The sequence below is a fragment of the Poecilia formosa genome, unplaced genomic scaffold (assembly GCF_000485575.1).
Source record: "Poecilia formosa unplaced genomic scaffold, Poecilia_formosa-5.1.2 Scaffold3, whole genome shotgun sequence".
Taxonomy (NCBI): domain Eukaryota; kingdom Metazoa; phylum Chordata; class Actinopteri; order Cyprinodontiformes; family Poeciliidae; genus Poecilia; species Poecilia formosa.
Window position 1 is genome coordinate 4,893,256 of NW_006799942.1, and position 14,331 is coordinate 4,907,586.

At 39.3% G+C, this 14,331-nt stretch overlaps 1 protein-coding gene across 3 annotated transcripts; it reads left to right on the plus strand.

Moving 5' to 3' along the window:
• The first annotated feature begins 2,303 nt into the window (after window positions 1-2,303).
• On the plus strand, window positions 2,304-13,013 carry slc43a2b (solute carrier family 43 member 2b). Of its 3 annotated transcripts, XM_016673641.1 has the most exons (15): window positions 2,304-2,363; window positions 3,051-3,329; window positions 5,666-5,957; window positions 6,141-6,196; window positions 6,284-6,360; window positions 8,393-8,485; window positions 8,869-9,002; window positions 9,127-9,323; window positions 9,428-9,571; window positions 9,691-9,708; window positions 10,228-10,360; window positions 10,861-10,993; window positions 11,196-11,269; window positions 11,413-11,536; window positions 11,616-13,013. In XM_016673641.1, exons 2-15 carry the CDS (start codon window positions 3,170-3,172, stop codon window positions 11,775-11,777), a joined length of 1,797 nt encoding a protein of 598 aa, XP_016529127.1. In that variant the 5' UTR covers window positions 2,304-2,363; window positions 3,051-3,169; the 3' UTR covers window positions 11,778-13,013. The 3 variants fall into 3 exon arrangements, with proteins under 3 accessions (XP_016529127.1, XP_016529119.1, XP_007556124.1); XM_016673633.1 differs by lacking the exon at window positions 2,304-2,363 and having other exon boundaries at window positions 2,828-3,329; XM_007556062.2 differs by lacking the exons at window positions 2,304-2,363; window positions 9,691-9,708 and having other exon boundaries at window positions 2,829-3,329.
• The last annotated feature ends 1,318 nt before the right edge of the window (window positions 13,014-14,331 follow it).

Here is a 14,331-nt window from a genome sequence, read left to right on the forward strand (position 1 = left end):
TTCAGCACAAAATAAACGTCTTACTTTAAAATACAAAAAACATTTTCACTTCAATTACATCAATATGAACTGAAAAGATTTTTTGATTTTTGCCTTTAAACTTTAAAAGAAAACATTATAAGAAAGAAAATTATTTCTCGTTCATGTTGCTCTTTGACAAAAACATTAAAATTTAAAAAAGACCAAATTTATTTTCAATATGTTTATCTTATAACACAAGAATCAAATGGCTGAATTCCCCCCATGCTTTGAACGCAAGGGGAAAGAGAAAAATGACAGCAAATTTTGAGCTGACCAGTAATTTTAAATACAGTAGATTGTGCCCATTTGTGTCAAAGGGTCTTGGCAACTTAAGGAAAATATCAGCACAGCAGTTATTTACAAATCTACTGGCAAAAAATGGAATTAATCAGTTTTACAAAAGTGATTATAGTGTGTTTTCTAAGTCTTAATGTTGCTCAAAAATAATACATTTTTCCTCAAGAAATCCATTAGTTGGTCACATAACATTTTCAAACAGGCCTGTAGTTATTTGTATTTGTGGCAGATGGATTTCCAGATGCCAGACATCTTATTGTTCAAAACAATAAGGCTGAAAATATGTGACAGATTCTGGAAAAATTTACAATATTTCACAGCTTGTTTGAGAAAATAAAGATTGAGGGGATCTGAACTTGGAGATCTGTCTGCATATAACAGCTTTATGGCTCCATGGAGCCCACAGAGCCTGAAAGCTGGGAAAACCAGTGCCTTGAAATTTTAAAACTGAATTTTCTTTTATTACAAATCAGAACTTTTACAAAATGAAATCCCCACATCCCTCCTCTGGTATCTTCCCCAATGAACCAGATATATCATGAGATGGATACACCCTATGAAGTAAAAATGATGCACTGTTGGTTAATTCTAATTGTGGTCTATTTGTGTATGCAGGGTGTGTGATAAGACTGAGTAATTATTAAGCCTCTCATGGGCTCTCACAGTAACAGCTCTCGGAGACGGTCCATCATCATTTCCTAAATCACAAATCCAGGATGTGATAGAGGAGTGTTTCTTTACCTTTCAATCTAACAGTTTGACCTGTGTACCAGCAGAAATTAGCATATCAGTGTTTACGTCCCTGTGATTGCTGATGCTCACTCAGTGATTGATTTGCATATTGATCACATCAGATCCAGAGTCCACTGCAAGTCAAGACAAACACGTCCCAAACTGAAAAACAACTTTTAACCATCATGTATTTGTAACCCTTCAAACTTTTGTGCAATTCATTTAAATTTCTATATCTTTATGCATGAATATTAATGTATGCATGCTTATGAAGAATTACTGATGACTGTTTTATATATTTTTTAGTCGCAAAACGGGTCAACATGAGTAAGCCTTGTGTTCAGCATCCAAGAATGTGTTTATTGCATAAATTAATAAAATAAACTATATAAAACAGCTTCTGAGTCTTTGATCTTCAAAACGTGGGCATCATCCTGTGGCCCAAACTCCACCCCATCCTTCAACTGTCTAATTTTTTATTATTATTATTATTATTTCAAATATATCTTGTTTTGATAACTATCTTCTAAGGTTAGGTTTTAATTGTACAAAAACATAACTGAAAAAAGATGAAATGGCTCTTTAAGTTACCATCAAGTGAGAAGCTGTATGTCAGATGCCAACTTCTGCCTCCTGGTCAACCGAGGAATATTTTCTCCCAGAGATTTGCGCTCGCCAAAGTGACATACAAACGTGTTGGACCCGCTGGTCACGCTGCCTTAGACAGGAAGCCAACATCCTTATTAAAAACACCACTGCTTGCTGACCATAGTTCGAAAACAAAGCACAGTAAACATCCGAGAACCGCTCACACAAGCACTGAATCTGCGTCAAGGCTTTTTTTTCCCGCTCTCTTGATCAATCAATAGTTACGACTGAGCCACAGAAGTGTTGACCTGCAGATATGCTGTCTTCTAACTTCTCAGACAATGTTTTGCGCGATTAATCCCCTCCATTTATACACGTCCCATTCTTCAACGACTGATAAGATCAAACTTAAACGCCACTGTAAATAGGTTTTTCTCAATCTTCCCATGACCTCTGTTACGGGTGCGTGACATTATCATTCTAAGGTGATTTGGTTACTAGATAGATTAATAGTCTCGTTTTCACATCACTGCCCTCAACAGAAGTCTTTCTCAGAAATTGGGAGTTGACGAGAGGACAGACTGTACGCAGTCAAAATTCAATAGGGGGCGCCCTTTGCTGAGCCCCGGAGTATATAAATGTTGTTTTTCACAGATACCTGGTCAGGGAGCCAAGACAGATACAGGGAGCTGGGTGCTTTGAAGCACTACCTGCAGCCTGGAGTGGTGAGAATTTGTTTTATATTTTTATAGACATCTAACAAGGAAAGGATTAACATGTTTAGGTTGACATAAATAGGAATTTAAGTAATTAATCTGTGCAAACTCATTACTCTTAGAAGTAGTGACTTCTGTGGGCATTACTTTTTCAATCTGCTGCTTCTGCATCTCATTTGATGGTGTGTTCTGTGTGAGTGAAAAAACAAAGCAGGTTGTTTAATTTGTTGGGAATGCACTGAAGTAATTGCAGAAAAACGCTTTTGACGGTTGGTTGAATATGAGAGGACATTTGGGGAGGGGGAGGGCTGCGCAGGAGAAATGCAAGACGGTCATCGGTTGACCAGTCTTCAGTCCAGTCTGGACCAGTTTGTTCGCCTGCAGAAACTTTGTGATGCTAACATTTTATTGTTCTTTTATTTATTTTTTTTAATCAACTATAAGCAAGAATGTATATAAATCACCACAATTCATAAGAATAATTTGTTTCCTTTTGTATTAAATCCATCAAAATTGCTCTTTCACTACAATACTGGCTCATTTACAATTCTTTCACATGATCAATGATCTCCCAATGGTGCAAAGTTAGATGCGCAACCTTGTCTCATTTGAAAAACCAGCCCTTCCAGGGTTTCTCTGGCTTCACCGATAGGCTGAATTTACAACTTCCCCTCCCTCCTCTACTTCTCTTTTCAGATAAGAAATCCGTCATTCCTCATTCTGACCATCAGTCGAGGAGGCTCTCTCTGCTCTCTTCCAGCCTTCTTCCTCTTCTGTCCTTTCTCTTTCTCAAGCTTTCCCTCTCCCCCTCGGCCATGGCTCCGACCCTTGCCACAGCCTTCGCCAGGCGCTGGTGGATGGCAGTGACTGCCATCATTGAGAACCTGCTGTTTTCCGCTGTGCTGCTGGGATGGGGCTCCCTCCTCATCATGCTGAAGTCTGAGGGCTTCTACTCTTACCTTTGCAATGAAGAAGGTGAGTCTGAATGTTTAGGTTGCACTCCTATCATCGTTTACCATTTTTCATCTTGTATATCTGACAAGTCATTCAGGTTTAATGCAGTGAGTTTTCTCTCTGAAAATGTATTTTAAATTTAAGGTTGGGGGAAAAGTAATGCTTTGACTTTGATCAAAGGATGTGAAAGATTTTTTTCAAGAGATGTCAAGCAACACTTCCCATCCTCTCCAGTCTTTGAAAATAAAATGTTATCTGTGAAGATGTCCCAGGCTGGACTCAGGCGGTTTAAACAGATCAGATACGTTAGAGCATTCAGGCAGGCAGGTAGGCAAAGTGGTCCGAAGGGACAAAAGAATAGAGTACGGTTTCTTGAGACAGTATGTTACTGTGCTGTTCTTGTCTCTGTTAGCTTAGTTGAGGACAGAGACAGTGAGCTACTGAAAAGACAACAACCAAGAATGGACCACATGAACTGCTTCTTTGTTGCTCCTTTTTAAATAACCCGTAAAAGATTAAGCAATCTTTTTCTAAAGTTTTTTTTTTCTTCTTTTTTCTTATTGCTCATCTTAATAAAATTCCAGGTTGTGCTTCGTGTTTTAAAGAACAGATCACATTTATACACAATCTCTGATTTGACCAAGTCATTTATTTTATATGAGGCTTGGCAAAAATGATGGTTGAAAAAGGAATATGTATCTCCAGATAAATGAAAAAGTAAAATCCTTATTCATTCCCGTTATATTTAAATGTAAAAATAGTGTGAAAAATGTAACCTCACATCATGATGCCACCAGCACCATGTGTAATGTGGTGGTGTAAACATTGTGTTTCTAAAAGAAGTTCACTTGTGTTGTCATTTAATTAAACCATCTCACTTTTTTGCTGTGCCTTTTAAGGGCTGGATGAAAACAGCAAACAGGAATTTCTCACCTGAGTATTTTGCAGCTCCTCCAGAGATGCAAATCACAATTTAGTTATATATGATCACAGTTTATTGGCGATGTAAAGGGGCTGTACAGAAATGCACAACACACTTTTCAGAGTTTAATTTGAGGAAAAAAAACTTACCTATCATTTACACACCTCACAATTATGTGGAAATCTAAAAAAGTACACTAGAATGTGTACTTTAATAATAATAATAAAAAAAAAAAGATTGTTGGAGATCTGCCACAACAGTTTTATCTCATTCTGATGACATAAGACCAAAGAGGAAAAAAAGAACATCTCAGCTCTTTTCAGCCATGTGACTTTTGAAATGAAGAACAGAGAGTTCCACATCCAGCATTTATTACCAGTAATTTGGAAGTTTAAAGGGTGCTGATAAAGACCAGGGAGGGGACAAAGGCTGATAGAAAAGTGATGAGTGGTGGAAGTTAGATGACCTGTGCAGGAGACGGCTATAAAATCCAGATGTGCAAGATAGTGGTATGGTTTAAGTTTGGTTTTCCTTCTGCAAGTAGCGTCACAGAGGGACCATGTGTTACGCAACAGGAGGAAATCACGTCTCCCATGAACTCTATTTGAGTTCATGTGGCCAAAGGACATCTCTTCTTTAATTTTACACAAACAGGTATTTTTTTATTTTCTATTTTAGGCTAATTTCACTTCATTCTTCAGTAGTTACACATACAAACTAAAAGCAAAATTTATTTGCAACTTGTCAGCACACCAAGTACTCAATTTTGATACTGAGTTAGATCAATTTTCCCACTTTGCACCATGAAACAGTATATAAAAGAAAACACATTTTCAGGATATTTGGAAAATTATATACAAAGTTCTGCAGAAAGCTATGGCGCCTTGTTATGAAATGTGTCATGATGGGAAGTTCCTCTTTGCAATGGCACACTGTTATTGGCTGGTGGATACAAAAGAGGCAATGTTTCAAGTTTCTCTATCATTTGGTCTCTTCTTGAACCTTTGTATCTATTCACATTATAACCTAAAGGTTCTGATAACCCGGCTCAGTTCATTGCCTCTGCCAGCTGATCACCTTTTATTCCACTCACACTTTGTAAAGTCTCAATAAAAACCCAGACAGCCTGACAAGATTTGAGTCAAAATGTTTCTCTGTGTTCCTGCTTAATTTATCCTGTCTGTGCAGATTTTTTGCTGACATGTTGCATTTTTTTAGACTGATTTTTACAGCACAGATAACTGAGGATGAGTTCACTCCACGTGTGACAACCGTGTAATGATGAGTCATGATCTTGTGATGAAATAAAAGTGCAGACTTTACATTTCAGATAATAAGTGAAAGTAGATTTATAAAGCTGATATTCACCATGTTTTAACAAGGAGGGAAAAAAAATAGAAGATAAATCTGACCAACATTTCATCATGTTCTACAGGTAACAGCTCCAGCTACAATCGGTCTCACTCTGCGGCGACGCCGATCCCCCATGACTACGCTGACGCCTTCGAATCGGACGAATCCTTAGTGAGTTCGGGAGACGGGGTGGAGATGAAGCCCGTCGCACCGGAGGGTCCGCTGAGGATGAACGGCTGGCTGATCTGCAAAGAACAGGATGAGATGCTGAATCTTGCTTTCACAATTGGCTCCTTCCTGCTCTCAGCCATCACACTGCCGCTGGGGATCGTCATGGATAAATATGGACCTCGGAAACTTCGACTGCTGGGCAGGTGAGCAAAGCAATATTGGCTCAATTAAAAAAAGAGAAACAGGATTGTTGGGGATTACTGCTTTTCAGAAGGGCAATCAACCACAAAGAGTTAATTGAGATTATATTATATTGTTGTCAAAAAAAGATTTAAGAGAAGTAGTTTTGGTCATTAAAAATGCTTGACAGAGTCATCTACTTTCAGCACCTGCTTTGGCTTTTCCTGCCTACTCATTGCCTATGGAGCCTACAAGCCAAATGGTGAGTCCATGTGATCCAATCTGTCCATTTTCCATATCTACATGTGATGTAGTGATTGTCGGCAGCCTAATGATGTGTCATTTTTAGAGCTCTCCGTTCTTATCTTCGTTGCACTCACTTTCAATGGCTTCGGAGGCATGTGCATGACCTTCACCTCCCTCACAGTAAGTGGGCATGCCAGGTTTGTGTGCTTTGCATTTTTCTTGCTGCAGAGCTGGCGTACCAGCTGCCTGTTGTCTGAGCAATGCATGTGTCTATAAGACGTCCTCATTAACACGCTGCTAGAATTGTTTACTGGACCCCTGGCTAGTCACTCTGTTTCATCTCCTGTTTGAATTCCCCCTTTTGTTCTGGTCTTTTGTGAAAAGATTTACAGAAGTGTATTTCAGCTCTGCTTCAGATGTGAGGAAGGACCACTGAGTGACATGAAATAGGAATGCGGTGCCATTAACACCCAAGAGCTTCAGTCTATTTTTGTTGGGGATTCTTTGTGTTTGGGCAACACAAAGCAGCACATAATAGTCACATGAAAAAGAAAGAATATGGTGTTCTTAAGTATCACAATTGAAAGGGACAGCATACAATCATATGCTACACTTTTTATGAAAATTGTGAAATACAAGTGTCATTTACCTCTTCAAAATTGTCCACTGTTCTGTGCTTTTCAATCACATAAAATCTGAAATTGAAATACTTTAATGGTTGTGGTGATAAAATGTGACACTGTAAAACAAAAGCAAAAGTTAATTCTTTTTGCAAGTCATTATATATGTGTACAAGTTCATAAGAGTGAAATACTGAAGAACAGTTTACATGACCAAAATATGGCCTCACATAGCTTCATTTAACAATATCTGACTTCACACACTGACAAGTGAAACATATTTCAAATGGTTTTCATTAAATCTGAGAGGAGCCTTGGATACAAAGCCAAAGAAAAACAACCCACGATCTTAATTAATTCAAGGAATCACTGGGTGGACGTCTCTTTATTCATTTGCATTCTTTCCTCTCTGTTTTTCCTCCTGCATGCTGTTGCTTCCTCTCACCATCACTTTTAGCCTTTGATAACTCAGTCAAGAGTCCATGTTGCTACCATGGAGATGCTGTTCACCGGACAGTGGCTCTACACCAGTAAATCTCCGTAAAACAACATTCCTCAATAACAACACAGTCTAAATCACTCATCTCTACCATCTTTTGCACGTCCTAAATGTCTCACTAGCTGAAGTTATGGGAATAAGATTCTCCACAGTATGCATGGAAACACGTCTTTACCCTTGAACGCTGGTTCACCTCGTCACCTTAACAACCTCAAGTGCTATAAAAGAAACCGTCAGTGTTGGGTTAATCATTAAACACAGTCTACATCACTGGCTTCTGGAGTATAGTTTCTCTGCACATCGCATAGGAAACACTGTGCAATTCCAGTTTAACTCAGTCTCAGTGTTAAAGACCAGTAAGTATCTATTGGTTAAGTTTGACAAGTACTTCTGAACGATGTTACTGCTGAGAAATACAGTAAACTGGTTCCCCAACATAACAGATCCCCTCCCCAGTCTTATGTAAAAGAATGTGCTTGTTGTTGTTCAGCCACTTGAAAACAGAACAGTTCGTGAATGCCTTTTTGTTGGTTGTGTCGCCCCATTTTGTCCTCCAACTCTGTTACCCTTCTCTTCCAGTTGGAGCAGAGGGTGTAAACAAAACAAAACAAATAAAAAATAAAAAATATGAACTCTCTACCCTGTCCATCTTGTTTCTGGTACCAGGACCGGTTCTCCCCCCCTGACTGTTTCAGCTGTCGGCTCCCTCCTCTAAGAGTTTATTTGGTGTAATCGACAGCTGCGTGTTCATGTGTGTCTGTTATGCTTTGGTTTGTTTCATGTCAGTTTGTTGTGCTTTTACCTCCTCCTCATTTTGAACCATGCAGTCTTGCTGATTGGTCCCCACTGTGCCCTCTGACCTGAGTGTTATTGGGCATCATCTTTATGGCGCCCCCATACGATTCCCTCATCTCCAAATAAGTGCAGCTGACATAACTATGATGCTTGTTTAACCTTTATGCTTACATTCACTGAGAAACAGACCTTATTTAACTTATATTTTTTTAGCATCTGTTCATTGTTTTAGTGTAGGGTACCGTATGGACAGAATATGCTAATCTGTGATGTTTTCCTTGTTTCCTTTACCTTTTAGCTCCCTAATATGTTTGGAAACCTTCGTTCTACCTTCATCGCCCTCATGATTGGTTCTTATGCTTCGTCTGCCGTCACATTCCCTGGTGTCAAGGTATGGAAAAGTATTCCTTTTCAAAAAATAACATTAAATGAGTCCAAGCAAAATCTAAAACAAAAATATTCCACATATTATTTGAAGCTATGAACAAACTTTTTTTCTTCAAACAAATATTTTTTTGTTTATTTTCTTTGTTACTTTTTGGGAAACTTTAATGTAAAATTCTCTGTTGTGTCTGTGTATTCAAAGGACAAAAAGATTTTGAAATGTTCTAATCTCAGTCAAATACATATCAGATACAATCTAGCTAGAAAGAAGATAGCACAAAACCATGTTAATGGTCATGTGAAAGGTTTTGCTCTATGGATCTTTTGGGCCATAAGTTGTTAAAAAAGTTACCTCCACTTCAGTTTGACATTTTCCTTCATTGTGGACAGGTCATCTATGATGTCGGTGCCCCATTCATTACCATTCTTGTGGTGTGGGCTTCCTGTGCTGGACTTGTCTTCCTCAACTGCTTCTTCAACTGGCCGCTGGAGCCATTCCCAGGACCAGAAGACATGGACTACACGTCAGTACCAAAGACAGTTGCATATTTATGCTCCCAAGTACACTGCCAACATAAATCCTACTCCCACTGAGAGAGTTTGATCAAAAATTATGTGATAAAAATATTTGCTTCTCTGCCTTCTCAGTGTGAAAATAAAGTTCAGCTGGCTAGGCTTTGACCATAAGATCACAGGGAAGCAGTTCTACCGCCAAGTGACCACAGTGGGCCGCCGCCTGAGCGTCAGCAACAACGTGAAACAAAAGGAGGTGGTTGGTAAGGACGGACGTACTCTCTGCCTATCCACCATGGACCTGGAAATGGACTGCAAGCCCCAGGAGGAATGTAAGAGTGCAGTGTAAAATAAAACTCCTGAAATGATGACGGTTTAAAGAATCCTGACTTAGTTTGTACCCCTGTTCTAAATCTCTTGCTTTTGCTTTCTGCAGCTGAGTCTTTTCTGAAGAGCATCATGGGCCCTATTTTTCTGCTTAGCGCGTTGACCATGTGCATCACACAGCTCCGTCTCTTGTTCTACATGGGGGCCATGAACAGCGTCTTGGAGGTGCTCTGTGATGGAAACCTTGACACAGGTCAGTCTGTTTGCTTCTGAGACATGTCTGTCTGTGTGCAATGACTGACTCAAGCGACAGCACCCGTCTGGCTTGTATCACGACCTAAAAACAACTGAACGTAACTTTTTCATTTTCAGTGGAAAGGATGGAAGTTGGTAAGACAAAAACTTTAGCGTTAGCAGTAGTTTACCTTAGCGTTAGTTTATTAAATATCCAGCTGACAACAAGTGGAGTACAACATTTGTTTTCTTGGTTGTCCTTGTCAATAACCAAGTCCTCCGACTGTCACACAGCTTTAAACTAAAGCCACCAGTATTACTAGTTCACTCATTAACAACTTTTTTAGAAGAATCAGCAGAACAAACATCTTACACTGCTTCACATGACTCACATTTCATGTGTCACTGCTCCCAGAGCCACAAATATCTGCCCTAATGGCAACACATTGACTTTTGAACGACCTTGTTGCACTCTACAGTCCCACACAGTTTATTAACAGCAATGACTAACCATCTAACCAGGTTAGATGGTTAGATGGTTAAGTGTGGGGAGAGTGACCTCTCCCCACACTTTTATCATCTGGATTACACCATTTTAAAAAAATCTTTTTTCAACAGTGTTGTATTATATTCCATTAAACAACAATAAATATGTTGTCCTCATTTGGTCCTCAGTGAGTCTGTACTCCTCCATCTTTGGTGTGCTCCAGCTGCTTTGTCTGATGACTACTCCTGTCATTGGTCAAATTATGGACTGGAAGCTGAAGGACTGTGATGACGGGGAAGAAGACAAGGAACCCTTAAGCAAGTGAGTCTGAGTGTTGATCTGTTCTAATAACTACGCACGAGTATAAACAATTATTTGGTGGTTCTTTATTTCCTCAATGGACTTAAAAGGCTCTGTGTTCCAAAGAAAGCAGGTTTTGGTGGGAAATGTGTGTGTAAACTCCAAAAAAGAAAGAATTAAAAACCTTGTTTCTTTCTGCTTGTAAAGCTGGAAATAAAGTTTCATTATCCACAGTGAAACAAGTTTGTTTTAACACACGCTGACAAGCCATTGCTCTAAATGCAACATTTAAACAGACTACAATTTGCAAATGTGAAATGGTTTTCACAATTATTACCATTAAATTTGTACCACAAAATTGTGGAGGGGGGGATTGGAAGGGAGTTTGCATCCCAGGAAACATTGTGCTGTTGGTGTGTTTTAGAATAATTTCAGAGACTTTGTTATTTATGATTCCAATAAAATCCAGTCATGGCATCCCTCCCTCGTAATCCAACTTTCTTTTCTTTTTTACATTTTAGAGGTGAAAGCAAGACAAAGCGCAGAGACAGAAAGATCCAGAAAGTGACAAACGCTCTGCGAGCATTCATCCTCACAAACCTGCTTCTGGTGGGATTTGGTGTCACCTGTCTGATACCAAATCTCCAGTTACAGGTGAGCGTCTCGTTGATGTTTCTGTTCTGTGTCCTCATCAGATCTGTGTCCATATGCAAAGCTGACTTTACTGTATCGAGCTGACAGTTGATGTAGGCATCTGATTGCACACTAACACCATCTGGCTAAAGGGAAACTGAATTAACTTCACATGAGACGCAAAAGCGAATAAACACTGATTCTGTTTTTCTTCTTTCCTCAGATCATCTCCTTCATCTTACACACCGTGGTGAGAGGATTCATTCACTCTGCCGTCGGGGGCCTTTATGCTGCTGTGTATGTACCAACGTCATTTTAATCTCTCATGCCCATTTTAATTTCAACTGCCAAGTCATTTTTAATCATTTTGCGTATCAAACTTCCATGTTGGTAGACGCTGCTGCAAAGTGACTAACTAAACAAAATGTTTTCTTTTTTAGATATCCCTCCTCTCAGTTTGGCAGCTTAACAGGGATGCAGTCTCTCGCCAGTGCTGTTTTTGCTTTGCTGCAACAGCCCCTGTTTTTGGCAATGATGGGACCACTTGAAGGAGACCCATTCTGGGTAGGAATCATCACCCACCTAAACACATTCAGCTATCAAGCCAGATTAAAACCTTGCTTACTCCGGTGTCACCCTGCAGGTTAACATCGGACTGCTTGTGCTCAGCTTGCTGGGCTTCTTGCTGCCTCTCTACCTGATCTGGTACAGATGGACGCTCCATCGAGAACTACAGCAGAAAGCCGAGGACGCCAAAATATACATCAAAATCAACGGCACAGAGGTCCCGGAGGCCTTCGTTTAAACGGAGACGGATAGAGAAAACAACGTGCAAAACAGGCGCCTTGAAGTGTCGAACAAAAAATTGTGACACGTCTCCATAAGAAAGACAACACCCATCTTTACAAATTCCCCAGTTGAAAAACTAATGGGATTGTTGTCGTAGAAATGAGTCCAATGGATAGCTAATGAGGAGAAAAGTGAAACCAACAAGGGAGATGAAGAGCAAATAGGAGGAGAAACTGTGAAAGGAAAGAGGCATCCGCCCTCTGTATTCCCCCAAATCCTCTGAGCTCTCTTCACTTCCTCTTTCTCCTGACCTTCAGAGTGTTTTCCAGCATTTCCTCTGCTTTAACTCGCCCAGCAAGAGAAGAAAAGGGATATACGGCCTCCTGGTTCGGTATCACCTTCTCATCTAATCACTTTAAAATTAGAGGGCGATCCAATTGTTATGGGGTTTCTTCGAGCTGTTATATGTTGAATGCAAATCATCCAGGTGCTACTGCATGGTGCTACTTATCAGTACATCTGTTGGGATTTCTTCCAGGGGTTTGTACAAAGGAAATGTGGAGTAAAAGCCGAGGCATTTTGCTGATATTTCTCGGGTAATCAGAAGAGACAGTCATTGTCTTTTTGTAAGGCTAATGTCCATTTTTTTCAAAGGATAAATTTCCTCAATGTATGCTTAGAGTATTTATTTTACCTTATGTATCAGCTTTAGTTTTTTTTCTACAATTAACATATTGTAACATATTGTACAAAGAGCAAATTTTTAATTGAAAAGTGAAAATTAACTGATTGCATTTTCACACATATCAGTGAAGGTGTTCTACACTGCAGAGGGCATTATAATAGTGACTTAATGCATTTCCCCATAAAGCTGCCATTAGTCAGACGTCTTAGTTTGTCTCAGTTTTTCCTCCAGTCTGTCTCCTTCAAGAGAAATTCAGCACTTTTACCCCAATTCCACACAAACCCAGCTCACGGTGGCACGTTTTCTGGATGATTGGCTTCAGACCTCTGTCCCCCTTTTCCTTTTACCTTTTATATGTGTATTTATTTTTTCCTAGCATTTCCACTTTCAATTCTTGGTGTACTTTAACTGTGCCGTGCTGCTTTTATGTAGGTTTGTTCTGTTTTGTCTGCCTGGAGCTCCTTCTGCCCTCAATGAAGATAAAGTAGAGATATTTTGGTAAATGGGTGTCTGTATGTGGAAGAGTATGTGGAAGTTAATAAAGACTTTTTCCTTTTTTTCACTGCATCGCTCTAATTACTGCATTTTGTTTGTTTTTAAGTTGTTCCAACACAAACCAGGAGATGGCAGTGTTTGGTTTATCTTCGGTTTGACCAAAGCACCGAGGACTCTGGAGTACCATCAAACTATAGCAGTGATGAACATTAAAAACTAAAATGTAAAAGAAGATTATGATGCATATTTGTTGGAATACACATGTGTTCAAACACGCTGAAATGTAACCTGAAAATACCTGAAACATGGAATCTGTGTTTAGAAGAAAGTCATTGTATGCTGACCTACAAACAAAACCTGAGCATCACTCTTAATATAACAGACATACACGGTGGTGGCAGCAGCATGCTACGGGTTATGCTTTTTCTTAGCAAGGAGCAACAAAACCATAACATTTTGGAAATTATGATACACTACTAGTTGAAGAATAATTTTTAAAACAGAAATGAAGAAATAGATACCCCTGTGTAGGCTAAATGTCAGAATGTACTTCTGCACACATGATCTGTCATTGCCCCTGAAAATGATAAAAATCTTTAAAACACCAAGCTATTTTAAGAAGTGTTAACAAAATGTCTCAGCACTCAGGAAACATGCTCAGGCGTGATGAGCATAAACTATTTTCTCACATCTAGGTGGTTGGTGTTTGCAAGTCTGTCGTCACGCTGAGCTGCCACCTGATATCGCGTTTTAGCAGATTTTTATCACTTGACGCTTGCACCTCTCACCACCTGAAACGGGATGTGCGAAATCATCAGTCACATCGGAGGAAGAGGGGCTGCTCCAACTCAGCTTTTCATGAAACGACCGAAACGCAGGATGTAGAACTCAATCTATAGTTAAAATTGAACTGCTACCTTCATTAACAGCTCGGCCACAAACTGGTAACAGAAAATGCACATTTTGCCAAACACACCATCACAAATTTTAAGGTTGTTGTTTTGCTTTTATTTTTTTTGCACATAAAATATGTGATTCAGAATTTTCCTCAAACTGGGTAAAAGGACTCAGACTGAACTGATCATATTTTGGGGGGTTTACAAATCTCCATAACAATCTAGCATAATAATGCTAATATGCATGGTGAACAATAGAAATAAATTCTCAAGTCCTATAGCAGATCTAAGGAGTGTTTCAAGCAGTCAGAATAATAATAATAAAAAAAACAATATCCACAACTTTGAAGACCTCATCATTGAGAACTGTTCAATGGACATCCATCACTTTCTCTTGGCAGAGAAGCAGCCAAGAGTTTGACTATATTTTTTAATTTATATATTTAATTCAGCTGTAGAGGAGCTGCTGTAACTTTTTGGTCTAAATTCTGGAA

Bases quoted from the DNA above. Each gene is read 5' to 3' on its own strand.
- slc43a2b (XM_016673633.1), top strand. From the start codon at position 2,918: ATGATCTCCCAATGGTGCAAAGTTAGATGCGCAACCTTGTCTCATTTG. The intron at 10,994-11,195 runs GTGAGCGTCTCG...TTCTTTCCTCAG, and splicing joins TACCAAATCTCCAGTTACAG to ATCATCTCCTTCATCTTACA. The intron at 11,270-11,412 runs GTATGTACCAAC...TTTCTTTTTTAG, and splicing joins GGGGGCCTTTATGCTGCTGT to ATATCCCTCCTCTCAGTTTG.